General features: G+C 36.8%; 1 protein-coding gene across 1 annotated transcript; it reads right to left on the bottom strand.

The window, feature by feature from the left end:
* Positions 1–741: 741 nt before the first annotated feature.
* Positions 742–16,318, bottom strand: ap2s1 (adaptor related protein complex 2 subunit sigma 1). Its single transcript, XM_067365914.1, has 5 exons — positions 16,160–16,318; positions 15,539–15,688; positions 14,953–15,066; positions 5,616–5,675; positions 742–2,569 (listed from the first exon to the last, which is right to left on the bottom strand). The coding sequence occupies exons 1-5, from the start codon at positions 16,160–16,162 to the stop codon at positions 2,468–2,470; spliced, it is 429 nt and encodes a 142-aa protein (XP_067222015.1). The 5' UTR covers positions 16,163–16,318; the 3' UTR covers positions 742–2,467.
* Between the last annotated feature and the right edge of the window lie 709 nt (positions 16,319–17,027).

Here is a 17,027-nt window from a genome sequence, read left to right on the forward strand (position 1 = left end):
TTAGGGGTTCTCATCATGGGACCATTTTAATTCATTTTTATATTTCATTTTAATAAAAATACGAATTAAGCAGGTTGTAAACATTATCACTGAAAATCTGAAATAACCCATTAAACTTGAAAGTGTTATGCAATCATTTAAGACAATTCACCTTATATACAAACCCTTTGGAATAAAAGGTTATTTGAGAATTGCTAGGGTTCTATATAGAACTACACTGAACTTTCTTTTCTAAGAGTGTTGAATACTCTGGTTCAACAGAATCTGGTTTAAAGCATAAAGGTCTGGTCTGCAATCTACATTTTTGAGAAAATGTTCGAGTAAGCTGAAAAATGACAATCTTTTGAGGTTCACAATTTTTTCTAAACTTTTTTTTTTAAACTTTTATGACCTTAATTTTTTACTGAGCTCCCCAATATGTAATAAGTATATATTAGTATATATATATATTAGTATATATTAGCTTTCCTGTAGCTCAGTGGTTAGAGCATGGCACTAGCAATGCCAAGGTCATGGGTTCAATCCCAGGGATTGCACATACTCAGATACAAATGTATAGTATAATGCAATGTAAGTCGCTTTGGATAAAAGCGTCTGCCAAATGCATAAATGTAAATGTAAATGTAATTAGTATAGTATATATTATTGACATTTTTCCATATAATTTAAATTAGTATTCTTCATTTGTTTTACATTTCCAAGTCAGTAGCCATATTAAAATAATAAATTCTTATTTTATTGATTTATTTTTAAAATGTTCCCATTATTAATTCTACAATTGCATATTAAATGTACAGTTCCCCCATTCTAAGGTGCATTTGCTTCCTCTTTTAAGGAATGAAAACGATTAAATAACAATTTGACTACAGAAATTGCAAAAAGTCCCATGATCTTGTGCATGAATCTTTCATTATAGAAATCACACAGAACTAAATTAAACACCAAAACATTTTAAGTTAACACATTATTTAAAATTTGTCATTGTTTTCAATCTCACAAACCACCTGTATTTTATGGAGTGACATTTAAAAAAGATTAAGGAATAAGTTATCAATTTAATAATTCAAACAAAATGCATTATTTTAACACAAATGATTACATATACATTAAAATGAATGCAAGTATATTAATCATCAGCCTACTTATTTTATAATTATAGTATTATTCATCATTTACATTATAATTCATATAAAATCTTGTATATAATTCAATTTATATTTGGAATGGAATTGCTGTTTTTCTCATCTCATTAAAAATAAATTTGGTAACACAATTTGCTTCCATTTGCTAACATCTTTATCATTTATTTTATCTATATAACTGGCACATATTCATGAATTAACAGAGTAGTCAAATATTTGCATAATCGTCAGTATCCGATAGATGGCAGTATAGTACATGTGGAAAAAAGTCAGTCACTGACCGGAAGCTCACTACATGTAACACATCTATTTGAAGTAGTTTTCAGTTGCTTTATTTCACCTTCATGGATATATACACTGACAGAAACACATACGTGACGGTAACAGCACTTCTATCAGCTTTTCACTCTGCAATCTCACAGGGACAAATAGGCAGATCTAGAATACTTTGGACTAAGGCAGAAGGGACAATAAAAGAAAGACAATATAAAACACACGTACAAAATAAAGACGATTCTCCAACTGTAATGGAACGTTTCAAGGCTGAGCAGTTACCGTAGAGCTCTTGGCGCGAGGGACCAGCGCCACAAAAGGGGAAATTAAAAGTAAGACCATCTTTTGTCGTTTCCCCCGAGCTCCATTCTTCCACCCAGCCTTGTTCTCTAAACCGCTCGCTAATCGCTGGCTCCAGTTCCCACAAAGCAATGCAATTACAAAGAGCAGCAACTGAGACTTTAGATGCATGGAATGACGGGTTAGATCATACAATTACACTTAAAATAGATGCATTTATAATGTATATATGTACACAATACAAACAACCTTCACAGATTTTGATTCGACATACTGAACATTAATGTTTGGAGAGGAATTGTTTGATAAAATCAAGTTTTATCACTGCTATAAAGTAGCGCAGCCCATTATTTTCCAATTATAGAAGCGACGGCAGATTTTTGCCAACGTGATTATTTGTGTTAGTGTTAATGAACGGGCTTGGAGAGGTTGCCAGTCGGACACACTGAAGTCTTCTGTTCTATAAAATTGCTGAAGTATTCAGTTCTGACTATGCCAAAGAATAATTAGGTCAATAACCAGGAAGGTTTTTATGAATGCATAGCTGCTTTAAAATTACGATTAAGCTAAAGAACAGAACGGCAACATCCTTCATTGTATGTGTGACAAAGAAATGGTGAAATGTTTGTGGATGTATGTGAGCAAGACGACACCCATATGTACAAATAATATGGCTTGGCTGCAGCTGGGGTGGGCGGAGCCTGCTGCAATGGTGCTTGATTGAGTGACAGGTTGGACACCAGTAGGCTCTTTTACTCCAGAGACTGCAGCATGAGCAGCTGTTTCAGCACCTTCGTCTGGCTCGTCTCTCTGATCTCTCCTGCCAGAAACATCTCGTCCACCACTGTATAGACCTGAAACACAACAGCAGCATTTATTCTCATTCAAAAATCTAACTAACACTCTAGGCCGTGTGTCCACCAAAGCATTTTTTTTCCGAGGCTAGCATATTTTTCCAGCGCCGCGTTTTTAAAACGCCAGGAGCGCAACGAGGTTCTGAGCGTCTATTTCAAGCTAAAGCGCTCTGCGTTTTTTTACCGTTCGCCGAGAGTTGAAGAATGTTCAACTTTTGGTAAAACGCAGCGCTCATCACTGACACTTTGTACCCCGCTGTTCAATCACGGTGAAGGAGGAGCGGGACAACACCGACCAACCGCCACATTCTGCTTGTACAACGTCAACAGATGACAACAACAAAACAAAATCATTTAAAACAAGAGCTAGAGCAAATACTTTGCATTGTATTGACATTTTTTTTTAATACAGAAACAGTACAGAAACAAACTGTGTAATGAGATACTAGTAGCCTAAGGGGCTGTTCACACAGAAAGCGTTTGTGTAAACGCGTTAGACGGATGTGCAAAACCGGGCTCGCTTCTTGGGTCTTTTGCAGCGTACTGAGCGTGACATGGCGTTCTAAAAACGCGACGCTCAAGTTAAAATCAGTTCAACTTTTAAAAATCACGTCTCGAGATTTTGCGATTTTTTTTTCCATTCCACTGCCCGCGTCTCGCGTTTTTCTGCACATTACATAGAAAAACAATGGAAAATCGTTTTTTCCGTTTTAATTTTTCTGGATTCCGTTTTTTTTCCGTTTTATTTATTTTTTTACTTCATTTTAATGGTTAAATTAAATTTTAGTAATCAAAAAGCATGTCTAATTTATTGAATTAATGAGTTTAACAAAAAAATTATTTTTTTTTTTTTTTTTTTTTTTTTTTTTAGGGCCCTACGTTTTATTCTTTCCCCTCAAATTTTATTTTTACCAAATTCTGTTTTCTGGATTCCATTTTAATGGTTTAATTCCATTTTAATAATCAAAAAGCATGTCTAATTAATTGAATTCTTAAAAACAACAATATTAATTAAAAATATATATTTTTATGATTTTTCTTCTTCAGAAGTTCTGCTGTGTATTTAAAATTATTTTATGGCAATCAAATGAAAGCATACCATTTAATTGATCTTTTAATCATGAAATTAAACTTTTTGTCAAACAATGTGCTGCACAACAGAGCTTTACTGTTAAAATTAAAACATGGAAGAAACACAGATTGTTTAAAATATATTTTAATAATTTATTATTAAATTAATTTATCTAAATTCTACTGTACAACAGTAATATGTTTCTGTCAAGTTAAATCGAACTTTTATTTTGACAGTTTGCCTAGAGCTTTGAGTTTCTCTGTGTTTATGATGGTAGTTTTCTCAAACGAAGTGGTTAAATGCTGATGAAGTGACTTTCAGAGCAGCTCTGGAGATTAATTTGTGTGTTCATATAGTGAGGCGACAGAGGATGAAAAACAGCGAGCGTCGCGTGTGCTTCAGTGTGCGTGCGCCTGCGCGATTGAGTGTGAGGTAAATGAAACTGCGCTTCCGCATCATTCATTTCAGAGTCACACAGGCATGCAGGATTCATGTTTAAATAGTCTTTTTGCGGTTTAATATTCAGTCACTAGTCTATATCGTGATTTAATTTAAGTGTACTGACCTGCTTTTAATTAATCAAATTTGAAAAATTCAGAGAAATTCCGCGTTATGTAGTAAATTCTGTTTTTATGACTGGATTCCACGATTCCGTGATTGCGGAAATTATAGGGCCCTAGAAAAGTAGCACTGGAATAGAAAAACACATTCTGTGTGAACAGCCCATTGGGGGCACATTTTTCTATTCCAATGCTACTTTTCGCCACGTTTTTAAGACGCCGTGTCAAGTTAAAAGAATTTCAACTTTTACATGCAGCACCGCTCATCAATGTGAGTTACAAACAGTGGACCAATCAGAAGAACTCGGAGGTGTTTGGGCCTCTGAATAAAACTGAGGTGTTTTTTGAGCTCCATACTCTCCTTTATTATACTATATGAGCCATAAAAGCCTGATGTATTAAATATGATACTCAAGAAAATACACATATTCATTAAATTGTTCCATTTTTAAAATTATTTCATTTTCATATGTCAGGCTTTACATGGTTAAAAAGAAAAAAAAAATCTCATGAGCATGCTTTTGGCGTGGGCCAAACTGTTCATGCAGTGGGTGAAATTAAAAATACATCAGATAATTAGCTCAGCAGAAATCAAATGCAATTATCCAAGGTAACTTTATAATTACTTCTACTCATTCTGAATGGATGTGGATGTTCTTAAATGACTCGTAATTATGCATCAAATAACTGTTGCCATGGAGCTGCATTGCTGCTGAAACAGAGAGCTAATTACATATTTTTCTCATACTACTTTTTCCCCCCCGCTTTGGATGTTTTTCTGTCAGTGAAGCTTCTCTAAATGTTCCTCTTAAAGAAACACTTCATGGGTAAATGTAACCAGGCATTTACCTTAACAATAAGGCCTCTGATTGGTTAAGGCAAATCATGCTGCATCACATCAAACAAATGTTTTTGAAAGAAATTAATACTTTCATTCACCAAGGGTGCATTGAATTGATCAAAAGTGACAGTAAAGACATTTATATAATGTGTCATCTGTCACGATCCATAAAAGTGTCATGATTTCCACAAAAAATATGCAGTTTTCAACATTGATAATAATCAGAAAAGTTTCTTGAGCAGCAAATTCAACATATTAGAATGATTTCAGAAGGATCATGTGACACTGAAGACTCGAGTAATGATGCTAAAAATTCAGCTTTGATCACAGGAATAAATGACATTTTAAAACAGTAAACTTTTTCTTTTAAATTGTAATAATATTTCACATTATTTCTATTTTTGCTCAAGTAAATGCAGCTTTGGTGGACATAAGGGACTTTCAAAAACATTAAAATAGTAGTGTATTATATATATTTTAGATGCATTGTTTACAAAGTTTATTTATTTTTCTTCATTTTTAGCTATAATAATATAGTATTAGTATATTAGTTTAGTTCTAATATACACTTACCTTGTAGAAATTGAAGACCAGGTCTAATTCACACACATTGTGGAAATACTCATTCAAAACCTGTGGAGGAAGAGAAATACAGATCAGGTCCAATCCATTCATCTACTCATTTTCGTTTCAAAATGCACACTAGTGTTTTCAAGCGATTTCCAAAAGTTTCTCACCTACACTGAAACACCAGAAAACGCCAATCAGTGTGTATGCGTAAAACCTCATAAAAGCTCACTGAGATGATACAGACATAATAAAGTTCTCATGCTATTTTTCTGGCAGGATCATTTCATTTAGCCAAATATCTCCCCATTCACTGATACATCCAGGTCACACTCAGTCACCACTTATTTGTTTGGCCTAAAATGCAACTGCTCTCGTTTTGCCGCAGGACAGCAATTGTGAGTAAATTTTCTGTCATCTTTGCAGGACTAGATATGAAGAGTGTGCAAAGAAATGTATCTTTAGAAACAGTGTGAAAGTGAATAGCACATAACAGGCACAACAGCGGTATAAAACATACATATCTATCGGTTCATTATGCATCACTACTAAACTTGTACTAAATCGTGAAAACGGCTTTTCTAATTTATCCACTTAAGAAAACTTTTTCAAAAAGCTCAGTTTTCGCAGGTGTATTTGCAAACAATGTATTAGTGTGAACAAGGCCTCAGAATACACTTAAAAGGTGTATTAAGTGATTTCTGAGAAACCCTGTTGAAAGTGCATCGGACCAAGCAGCACAACACATTTGTAGCCAATCAGCAGAAAGGGGCGTGTCCAATCATGATGGGGAAGGAGAGAGAGTGAGCAAGAGAGATGGCTGAGAGACATTACAAAAGAGTCAGAGGTCAGTGGAATATCTCTAGAAAAATAAGGGTTATGATCAAACAAGAGCTTTAGGACTCGTGTTATTAGAAAAAGGCTGGAGAGACTGAAGTGGGAAGGCCTGAAAACGGACGCAGAGGTTGAGTTGAGTTCTCCATATGTGAGTAACATTATTTTGCTTTTTTTGAGTTTTGAGTGTCAAAGAACAAAGAACTCTTACTTGTATTTACTCTTGTATACTGTATGTTCATTATTTGTTCTTCCTTGTCGTTTGTTTGCTTTATTTTTCGTGAAACATTAACTTCCTTCACTTTAGCAATGATAAAATGACATCCACCCTTGCATTGCGTGTTTGTTTTAGGGGTGGAGCAATGAAGGGAGGGGTGTGTTTGTTTGTTTGGGTTGATTTACATTTATGCATTTGGCAGACGCTTTTATCCGAAGCGACTTACATTGCATTATACTATACATTTGTATCGGAGTATGTGCAATCCCTAGGATCAAATCCATGACCTTGACATTGCTAGTGCCATACTCTAGCCACTGAGCTACAGGAAAACTGAGATATCACTTACTGCACCTTTAATCACATGTCTATCATTCACCTCAGTAAGTAGCAGCAAAACCAGTGCCGAGTAGCTGTTGACTGTTTTCGGTTGGTGACCCAGGCGTTTGTTTGTTTTTAATCCAGTGTTATTCAGCAAAGTGGGCTGGTTTGGGCAGAAATGAAGTGGGGATATGTTGGGGGAGTTGTTTACAGTGAGGGTCAGAGGAAGTCCTAGAATTCCATGTCACAATGTTCTTGAACTCCTGGCCGCTGGTTTCCCTCACGGACACATTCCATTTGTCTCTCAGACATGGAAAATTACACCCACAGAAGTGCTGCTCCAGCGCTCCTTTATTTACCTGGTGAGAGGTCTCGCTAAAGCTCATTTTATAATTATTTGTGTTACATTAAATTGTATTTAGATTGGAAATGTTTACGATAAGCGACTTATATTCAATATTATTCTGTTGACTATATAAAATTACATAATAACAATGATTTTAATGTGCTTTTTAAGGGTGCTTTCACACTTGGTTCAATTGCCTGGACCGAACCCGAGTTCGATTGCCCCTGCGCCCACTGGACTGTGTTCAGATTATAATATTTGGGTCCGACCCGCGGTTCGTTTGCATCAAACCAGCAGCTGTTTGCTACGTTGCTTAGTAACGATAGCGCAGGAGAAGGCGACAAAATACATAACGTTGCTCTCCCCACTTTTATATTTTTGTTTTTGAACTGTTGGTTTTGTTCATAACGGTCTTGCGTCTATCTGGCACGAATGTAGAATGCTGAAGGCGAGCAGAAATGAGAAAAGCTACGCTACAGCTCTCTGTTTGCAGCACGTCAGTCACGCTCGTCGGGAAAGTGAGTGAAACACACACACAAACACACATTTTTATCAATTTATATGGCATTAATAGCGGTTCACTTCCGCAATTTGGTACGTTTGCATTCATATCAGAAGCGAACCGTACCGGAGTTCACTTGAACCGCACCCCAGACCACCCTTTTTAAGTGGACTTGGGTACGGTTCGCGGGTCAAGTCAAGTCACCCTCATTTATATAGCGCTTTTCACAATGCAGATTGTGTCAAAGCAGCTTTACATTGATAATTGGTATATAATTTTTCATTTTAAAGAATAGTGCCAGTGCAGGCAGATCAAAAGCACTGTTGAATAAATGTCAAGGATACTGTTAAATATCAAATGTCAAGTCAAATTAAATTAGGGCTGCACGATTAATCGTAATTTATCACGATAACGATATCTGCTTCTCTCGATTGATTTTGAATAAATCGATACGATATTGGCCCGCTCTATGAAAATGAACTTAATTTGGAAAGTAATATTAGGAATTTCGCTGTTTTTATCTTTTGAAGTTCCTAAAGGTTTTTACCAGTTTTCATAATGTTGATCAGCTAGAAATTAATTAGGGCCCAAGCGAAAATTCGCGCAGGGCCCTCTTGTTCTTCTAAGGATTATTATTTTTTTTTTTTTTTTTTTTTTTTTTTTTACGTCTTCCGGGGGTTTTTGGGGGCCTTAACATGCGAAAAAAATATTGAAAATTGGCACACACATTGGAATCCGCGTCATTAGGGACGCCGGAGAGGCTGGTACCCGGGCGTGGCAGGGGGGCTCGACAGCGCCCCCTTGAAAAAAGTCTGAAAATTTGGTCCATATATTAAACATGCTTGCACGTATTAGTATGAAACTCGGTACACATATAGACCTTATCGGGCCGAACAACTTTCGCGCTCTAAGTTAATCGCCACGCCAACAGGAAGTCAGCTATTAAGGGTTGTTTGAAAAACGCATGCTCTGGAATTTGATATACTCCTCCTAGACGATTAATCCGATCGCCACCAAACTCGGTCAGCATGAAGTCAAGACACTGATGATTAAAAATTGCCAGGGGATTTTTGATATCTCGAACGGCTTGGCCGTGGCGAGGCAACGGAATTTATGGCGAGAAAAAGGAAACAGGAAATGTGTTATAACGTCTTAATACATATATTGATCTTTATGAAACTTCACGAGTGTGTTCGTTATAGGAGTCTGATCACATGGATGTGACTATTGTGAGTCAAAGTTATAGCGCCACCAACTGGCAGCAGGAAGTGTATCACTTTTTGAAATGTTTTGAGATCACCCTCTTATTTTTACCTGATTTGCTTCAAACTTCATCAGTGTAATGTCAATACACAGCAGATGTAGACCTATGACAGGATTTTTGATATTTGGAAATATTGTTGCCATGGCAACAGGTCAAACTGTAATAATATTCTTGAGTGTTTTTGAGGCTCTTAACATGCTTCAAATTGCATGAAACTCGACACACACATCAATATTGTCAACCAGTAGACATGGACAAAGCCATAGAAATGGGCGTGGTGGAGGGGCTCAGTAGCGCCACCTTTTGACAAAAGTGGGGGTTAGTTTTTCCTACAGTCACCAAACTCGGTACACATATTATTCTCATCAAGCCGGACAATTTTCTAATTTACATTCATTAGCTCCGACCAACAGGAAGTCAGCTATTTTGGTTTGAATGTTAATTTTTTGAAAAAACAGGCTATGAATTTTATACTACTACTCCTACAGGGTTTATCCAATTTACACCAAGCTTTTTTTAACTTGTTGCGAACACATTGAAGTTGTTTAATTGCAAACGGATTTTGGATATCTCAAACGATTTGGCCGTGGCGAGGCAACGAATTTATGGCGAGAAAAGGGAAACAGGAAATGTGTTATAACTTCTGCATACATTGATTGATGTTTATGAAATTTCAGGAGTGTGTTGGTTGTAGTAGTCTGATCACATGGATGTAACTATTGTGAGTCAAAGTTATAGCGCCACCAAATGGCAGCAAGAAGTGTATCACTTTTAAAATGCTTTGAGATCACCCTCTTATTTTTACCTGATTTGCTTCAAACTTCATCAGTGTAATGTCAATACACAGCAGATGTAGACCTATGACAGGATTTTTGATATTTGAAATATTGTTGCCATGGCAACAGGTCAAACTGTAATAATATTCTTGAGTGTTTTTGAGGCTCTTAACATGCTTCAAATTGCATGAAACGACACACACATCAATATTGTCAACCAGTAGACATGGACAAAGCCATAGAAATGGGCGTGGTGGAGGGGCTCAGTAGCGCCACCTTTTGACAAAAGTGGGGGGGTTAGTTTTTCCTACAGTCACCCAACTCGGTACATATATTATTCTCATCAAGCCGGACAATTTTCTTAATTTACATTCATTAGCTCCGACCAACAGGAAGTCAGCTATTTTGGTTTGAATGTTAATTTTTTGAAAAAACAGGCTATGAATTTTATACTACTACTCCTACAGGGTTTATCCAATTTACACCAAGCTTTTTTTAACTTGTTGCTAACACATTGAAGTTGTTTAATTGCAAACGGATTTTGGATATCTCAAACGGTTTGGCCGTGGCGAGGCAACAAATTTATGGCAAGAAAAGGGCAACAAAGTGTTATAACTTCTGCATACATTAATTGATTTTGATGAAACTTTGGCTCAGTCTTCGTTGTACAAGGCTGATCACATGGATTTGACTATTGTGATTCAAAGTCATAGCGCCACCAACTGGAAGCAGAAAATGTGTCACTTTCAGCATACATTGAGATCACCCTCTTATTTTTACCTGATTTGCTTCAAAATTAATCAGAATAATGTTAAAACTTGGCACATGTAATCCTTTGAAAATGGGCAGGGAGGAGGGGCTCTATAACGGCACCTTGTAGTGCAGTAAATGTAGAGTTAATTTGACATAGTCCTTTGATGTTTAACCGTTTTAAGTGCCTATTGCCCGCTGTGCACAGTTGCCCTGAAGCCACCGGGGTGGCGGTGCCACCGGGCTTGGGCCCGCCATCGCTGCTCGCAGCTATATTTTTCTTTGCTTTTGTCGGGTGCGCACCCGAGTTCAGAAGACCGTGTTCACATCATCCAAACGTACCGAACTCTGACGTCAATCGAACCCGGGTGCGCACCAAAAGTGCTAATGTGAAAGCACCCTAAAAAGGTGCAGTATGTAATATTGACAGCTAGTGGTTGAAATGTGTACTGCAGACCAAATTCAAAATATTGGAGAGAGTTGTTTCACCCATCCTCTCCTCCTCAGACTTAAGTCCTGTCCAAATACCCACACTTGCGGTCTTTGCACTTGACCATTTGCCTACTTATATGACATATTTCCTGTATTTGGCTCAAGTGTTCAAGTAGGCATGAAGACTGCAAGTGTATGTAGAACTTTTGATTGCCCGATGGGACACACTTATAGTCTTGCAAAAAAAATGCAAGTGTTTACAGAGCTTTCTTTTATTATTATTATTTTCAGTGCTTTGCATTTTAAAATACACTTCTAAATATCTGTTCAGCGGTCACTATGTAACTAACAGAAGACACAATATTAAAATTGTGGTGCTTCTTTAAGTGATAAAAATCAGTTGCAAATGACGTACAAAATACACACAACCTACCCATCTTATTTTACTACTAAATTATATGTAATAGCCTATATAATTAATTTAACTTACAGTCGAATGTTTTCCTTGACATCTCGCGCTTTCGGGACATGCGAGTTCCCGAACATAATGCATGATGGGATACACTTAGTTTGGGTTTATTGTGAGTTAAGGGCATTGCACTTGGGCATTTTTAAGACATGGGACAGTCTTGCGTACTTACTTCCTGTCGCGTGCACGACAGGAAGTGGCCAAGACACAAGTGAGGGTATTTGGACAGAGCTTTAGGCTACGTTCACACTGCAGGGCTTAATGCTCAATTCCGATTTTTTGAAAAAATTAGATTTTTTTGCAAGGCCGTTCACATTTTCAATTAAATGCGACCTTTTGTGATCTCCTGTGTGAACGTGAAATGACCCAGAAGTGACCCGCATGCGCAGAAGAGTATGCAACGGTCAACGACGTCACTCGTTGTTTGCGGAAGTAGACGGCCACTTCGTTTGTTCCAGTCTTTAACCTCCTTGTATTTGGCTCGGAGGCTTTTTATTTTTCGCTGACATTGGAGCCAGGATCGTCTGTAACCACGCTCGGCCATTCCGCTGGAAATGTTATCGTAAACCGCCCGGTTCCGATAAGAGCCCTCGAGTTTGGCCTGAATAGAGCTGTCGCCCCAAATATTAATTAAATCTGTGACCTCGCTTCCCTTCCATTGACTGGTCTCAGCAGCATCGTCCGCCATGGTTGTTGTTTATCTTCTCGTTCCCGCCTACTTCAACGCACAATTATGACATTTGTAGCGTATCAATGACGTACGGGTCGGATACATGTGGCCTGGCCGTTCAGACGGAGGTCGCATTTCAAAAGATCGGATACGTATCGGATTCAGGACCACATACCCAAGTGGCCTGGGTCACATTTGAAAAGATCGGATCTGTGTCGTTCAGACTGTCATGAAAAGATCAGATACAGGTCGCATGGGGCAAAAAAAAAATCGGAATTGGGTCGTTTCAGCCAGCAGTGTGAACGTAGCCTTAGTGTCAGCCTCAGACTTCAGGCACACAGACCGCTGGCTGAACGTCTGATGCATATGGCACATTTAAAGGGTTAGTTCACCCAAAAATAAAAATAATGGCATTTATTACTCACCCTCATGTCATTCCACACCCGTAAGACCTTCTTTCATCTACTGAATACAAATTAAGATATTTTTGTTGAAATCCGATGGTTCAGTGAGGTCTGCATAGCCAGCAATGACATTTCCTCTCTCAAGATCCATTAAGGTACTAAAAATATATTTAAATCAGCTCATGTGAGTACAGTGGTTCAATATTAATATTATAAAGCGACGAGAATATTTTTGGTGCACCCAAAAAATTTTTTAAAAAAATAACGACTTATTTAGTGATGGCTGATTTCAAAACAGGAAGCTTCAGAGCATTATGAATCAGCGGTTCGGAGCGCCAAAGTCATGTGATTTCAGCAGTTTTGCGGTTTGACACGCGATCCGAAAAGATTCATAATGCTCCGATGCTTCCTGAAGCAGTGTTTTGAAATCGGCCATCACTATATAAGTCGTTATTTTGTTTTTTTGGCGCACCAAAAATATTCTCGCCACTTTATAATATTAACATTGAACCACTGTACTCACATGAACTGATTTAAATATGTTTTTAGTACATTAATGGATCTTGAGAGAGGAAATGTCATTGCTGGCTATGGAGGCCTCACGGAGCCGTCGGATTTCAACTAAAAAATCTTAATTTGTGTTCCGAAAATTTAACGAAGGTCTTACAGGTGTAGAACGACATGAGGGTGAGTAATAAATGACATTATTTTCATATTTGGGTGAACTAACCCTTTAACTGGAAACACTTCAGGAGTATTGAAGTCATCACCTGTTTGGTTGAATTCTACAGGATGTCCTCTTGGGCGGTTCTTGTCTAACGAAAGCTGCGATAGAGTCCAGACCTTCTGCCGTCAGTTTGAAGGTCTGGCTACACGAGACTACCTCAGACTCAACGCTCACACAGGTTGCCAGATTGAGAAGACACAACAGAAGCGAGTGTAATTGACAATGGAAAGCAAAGAGCCTTACACGGTACGTTGATCAGCTAATGTATAGGTTTGCAATGTTTATTGGCAAGGCTTTTTAGGTCAGGTAGAATCTGTGATCTCTGACCCAGTTCATTTGCTGGCTTCCATGGCTACAATACGCCGTTTTCTCCACCAAACTGGCAAAACAAAAACAGACATTCCGACACAGAACGCACACTTGTTCCCTGCTTAACATTTGAAATGCTTTGGAATCTTTGTAAAAAATAATTCCACTTCTGTATTTATGATTTGGGCACATAGAAAAAAATATTTTCCCATGTTTCCAATTATTACAAAAAACAACTGAAAAACATGCTTGATTAGTTTTAACTCAATTCATTGTTGTGCTTGTTACTAAACATTTGGAATCGGTTTGGCAACTGTGGCTGTTTGGTCAAAATGATGATTCTTCTGATTAAAGCCATTTCAGACCAAAAATGTTCATAAACATCAAGATTTTTTTTAGCTATATCGCTTTGAATGAAGTATTTCTTTAAAAGACTAGAAGCTTGATTATACTGGTATTTGTGGAAGAACAAGCACGCAATCACATTTAAACATTAATGAAAAGCACATTAATCATGCTGCACATTAAGAACCTTCATTAAAGTTAATCTCCTGACATTTTAAAGCTAGAAACCTGAACTTCCTGCATATCTCATTTTGATTTAGGCTTCATAAAAGTGCATATAAGACAGATTTTTAATTATGGATTCTGCGCAGCATAATCAATTTAATGATCAGGAAGCGTGCTGATTACACCATTTAGCTGCTCGATTGAACGCATAACACATAGATAATGATTTTAGATTTTATTTAGCGGGAGCCGAAAAGGATCAGTGTATACAGCAGTGGCCCAAAAAAAAAAAATTTGAGGAGATATTTGTTTTTAAGGACCCTACAAGTTTGATTAAACCAAATTATGAGAAATATTTTTAAAATATTTTAAATATGAGGGAAGAACAAAACACTAAACTTGGTTAGGGTGTTTATCTAACAACATTATTTGGCAAAAAAAGGCAAACTACAGCTACAGGCTTTATTTTATTATGCCAAAAAATTCATAGGAAACCAAAAAGTTCACAGGACAAAGCATACACTGACTACAACATAATCAGTTATTAATATTTTAATGGTTCTCTCTTGTTTTTGCATTTCTTTGCATGATTGACAGGCTGGCCAAAAAATGATGTCCGCACAATTTGGCATGTCTCATTGCGTTATCACTAATAAAACAATCGACTACAAGCACAACTATGCATTATGCTTACAAAATCTTTAATAATGTTTGAATAAAGGGGGCAGATGTCAATTTTCCTATGACAGACATCACTTTTGGCCACTAATGTATATATAAAACTTTATAAAGCTAGCTTCAGTATGATTTACCTCAACAAAGTTGTGAATAGCTTCCAGATAAGCCAGGTTATTGTCTGTCACATCCACACAGATGCAGAAGTACAGGCCGGCGTACCGCCTGTAAATGATCTTGAAGTTTCTGAACTGCAGAGGAAAACAATATATAACATCTAAGACCAATATATAAACACCTTTTTTACAAATCATTTTTGAAACAATACTTTTTGATGCCTCCAAAAATGACGATCCTCTTATGAGGAACTTCCTTTCAAAAGCATAAAAGCAACTATATTTACGAATGTAAAAACCTAGTAAGCATGAGATTATAAAGACGTTATTTAGTAAACCAAATAGTTGGCTTTTATTCTGTAATTTTACCAAATCAAAGATTAAAGAAATAATGAATAGAAAATATAATAGTTTTTCTGAAGAGAAACATCTTAATTTATTTACAGATCTTTTGACAATAAATATTGTTCCATTCTTTCAAGTCATTCTGAAAACCCCTGGATTAGATCTCTGTTCCTTGTGCATTACACTAATTATCTAACAGTGATGGACAGTAACTCGTCTCTGAATCTCAGCTAGTGTAAATCGTTTAAAGTAAGTGTCCTACCTCTACAAAGTTGGTGTGTTTAGCATCACGGACTGTCACTACGGCGTGGACCTCTTCAATCAGCTTCTGCTTCTCATCATCATCAAACTGCATGTACCACTTGGCCAGCCTGGTCTTCCCTGCTCGATTCTGGATGAGGATAAAGCGGATCTGCAGAGGAAGAACAGGAGAAAAGTTTAGACCTCAAATCATTCAAGTCATGAACCTGACATAATGCGAGTTAGTATGTTTGTAGACATAATGACAGTGCATTTTAGTAGCATTTGAATAGCTCAAGATGCATAAGCCGCCATTATAAACGTATAATGCATTATATTATTTATATAAGAAGACATTAGACATCAGGTTATACATAGTTTGCATCTAGGCATGAGCATTTAGCTTCATTCATTCAGCGTTATTCCTATTCTGACACGGATTAGAGTAATGAAAGGCTGATTATTTTTTTCTCTTTGATATTATAGTCAATACATTATGTCTATATAATATGAATTATGACCTTGGTCGTGTTGTTATAATCGACATATATAACGTTACTAGCATGTTAGCCGATAAGAACAGACACACTCAAACTACCCAACATAACGATCCGAACAAGCAAAAATAGGCATCTGCACTTACCATTTTGCTCTGTATTTATCGTTTAATGTGTCCTGAGGTATTTTAATCAATGTTTAATTGATTTAATTACGAAATAAAGCAGCCTCGGCTTGGGTTAGGTTCTGTAGCCGCCCGCTATCTTCACCCGACAGGATGCGAGAAGAGGGCCGTTGGTGCTAGGAACGATGGGTAATGTAGTTTTGTCAGTTAGCTGTAAACATACATCGATATCAAGAGAATGCGCCTTTCCATACTACAATTACAATAGTACACCGCGGTTGAACTGTCGATGATAGCACATGACTTAAAGGTAACATTAAAACATTATAGATGTTTAATATGACTTTTGCTTGGGATTAGTTACTAAATAGAGCCCAAGGCGCATGTAAATAATAATAAAAAATTATATACCTGTGGCTATTATTAATGTAGACTACCACATTTTGACATTTTTCAAATATTTCTGTTCTTTATTATTATTATTAATGTTAAGTTATTATACATCTATTCATGGATCCCCGCAGGACTTTCCCATATTGACCTATTATGTAAGCCAAATATTCTGTAATCTTTACTCATTTATGCTCATTTTTACAGTTTTTCTCTTGTAACATTATCATTTGCTTATGTCATGTCAGTCAAAATTAACTACTTGTGAATGCTGAATAGTCATTACATATAAAACTAATAGTCCTCATTTCATTGCTTGAGTCATTACATACAAAAATGTTGAACTAGTTGTCAAAATCTGTCAAAATCTTGGCAAATTTTACACATTTTTTAAAATCTTTTTTTCCTAAAAAATGTCTACTAAATTGAACAATTTCTCTCAGATGAATCTCAACTTTCATTGATGAAAAGGGGTGTGTGAAGCATTAGTTGCAACCAA

The sequence above is a fragment of the Chanodichthys erythropterus genome, chromosome 17 (assembly GCF_024489055.1).
Source record: "Chanodichthys erythropterus isolate Z2021 chromosome 17, ASM2448905v1, whole genome shotgun sequence".
NCBI classification, from domain to species: domain Eukaryota; kingdom Metazoa; phylum Chordata; class Actinopteri; order Cypriniformes; family Xenocyprididae; genus Chanodichthys; species Chanodichthys erythropterus.

What these genes read in the sequence shown, in the direction of transcription:
- ap2s1 (XM_067365914.1), bottom strand. An exon ending in AACACACCAACTTTGTAGAG is followed by an intron (nt 15,067 to 15,538) that starts GTAGGACACTTA and finishes TTTCCTCTGCAG; the next exon opens with TTCAGAAACTTCAAGATCAT. An exon ending in TGGTCTTCAATTTCTACAAG is followed by an intron (nt 2,570 to 5,615) that starts GTAAGTGTATAT and finishes GTTGTGTTTCAG; the next exon opens with GTCTATACAGTGGTGGACGA.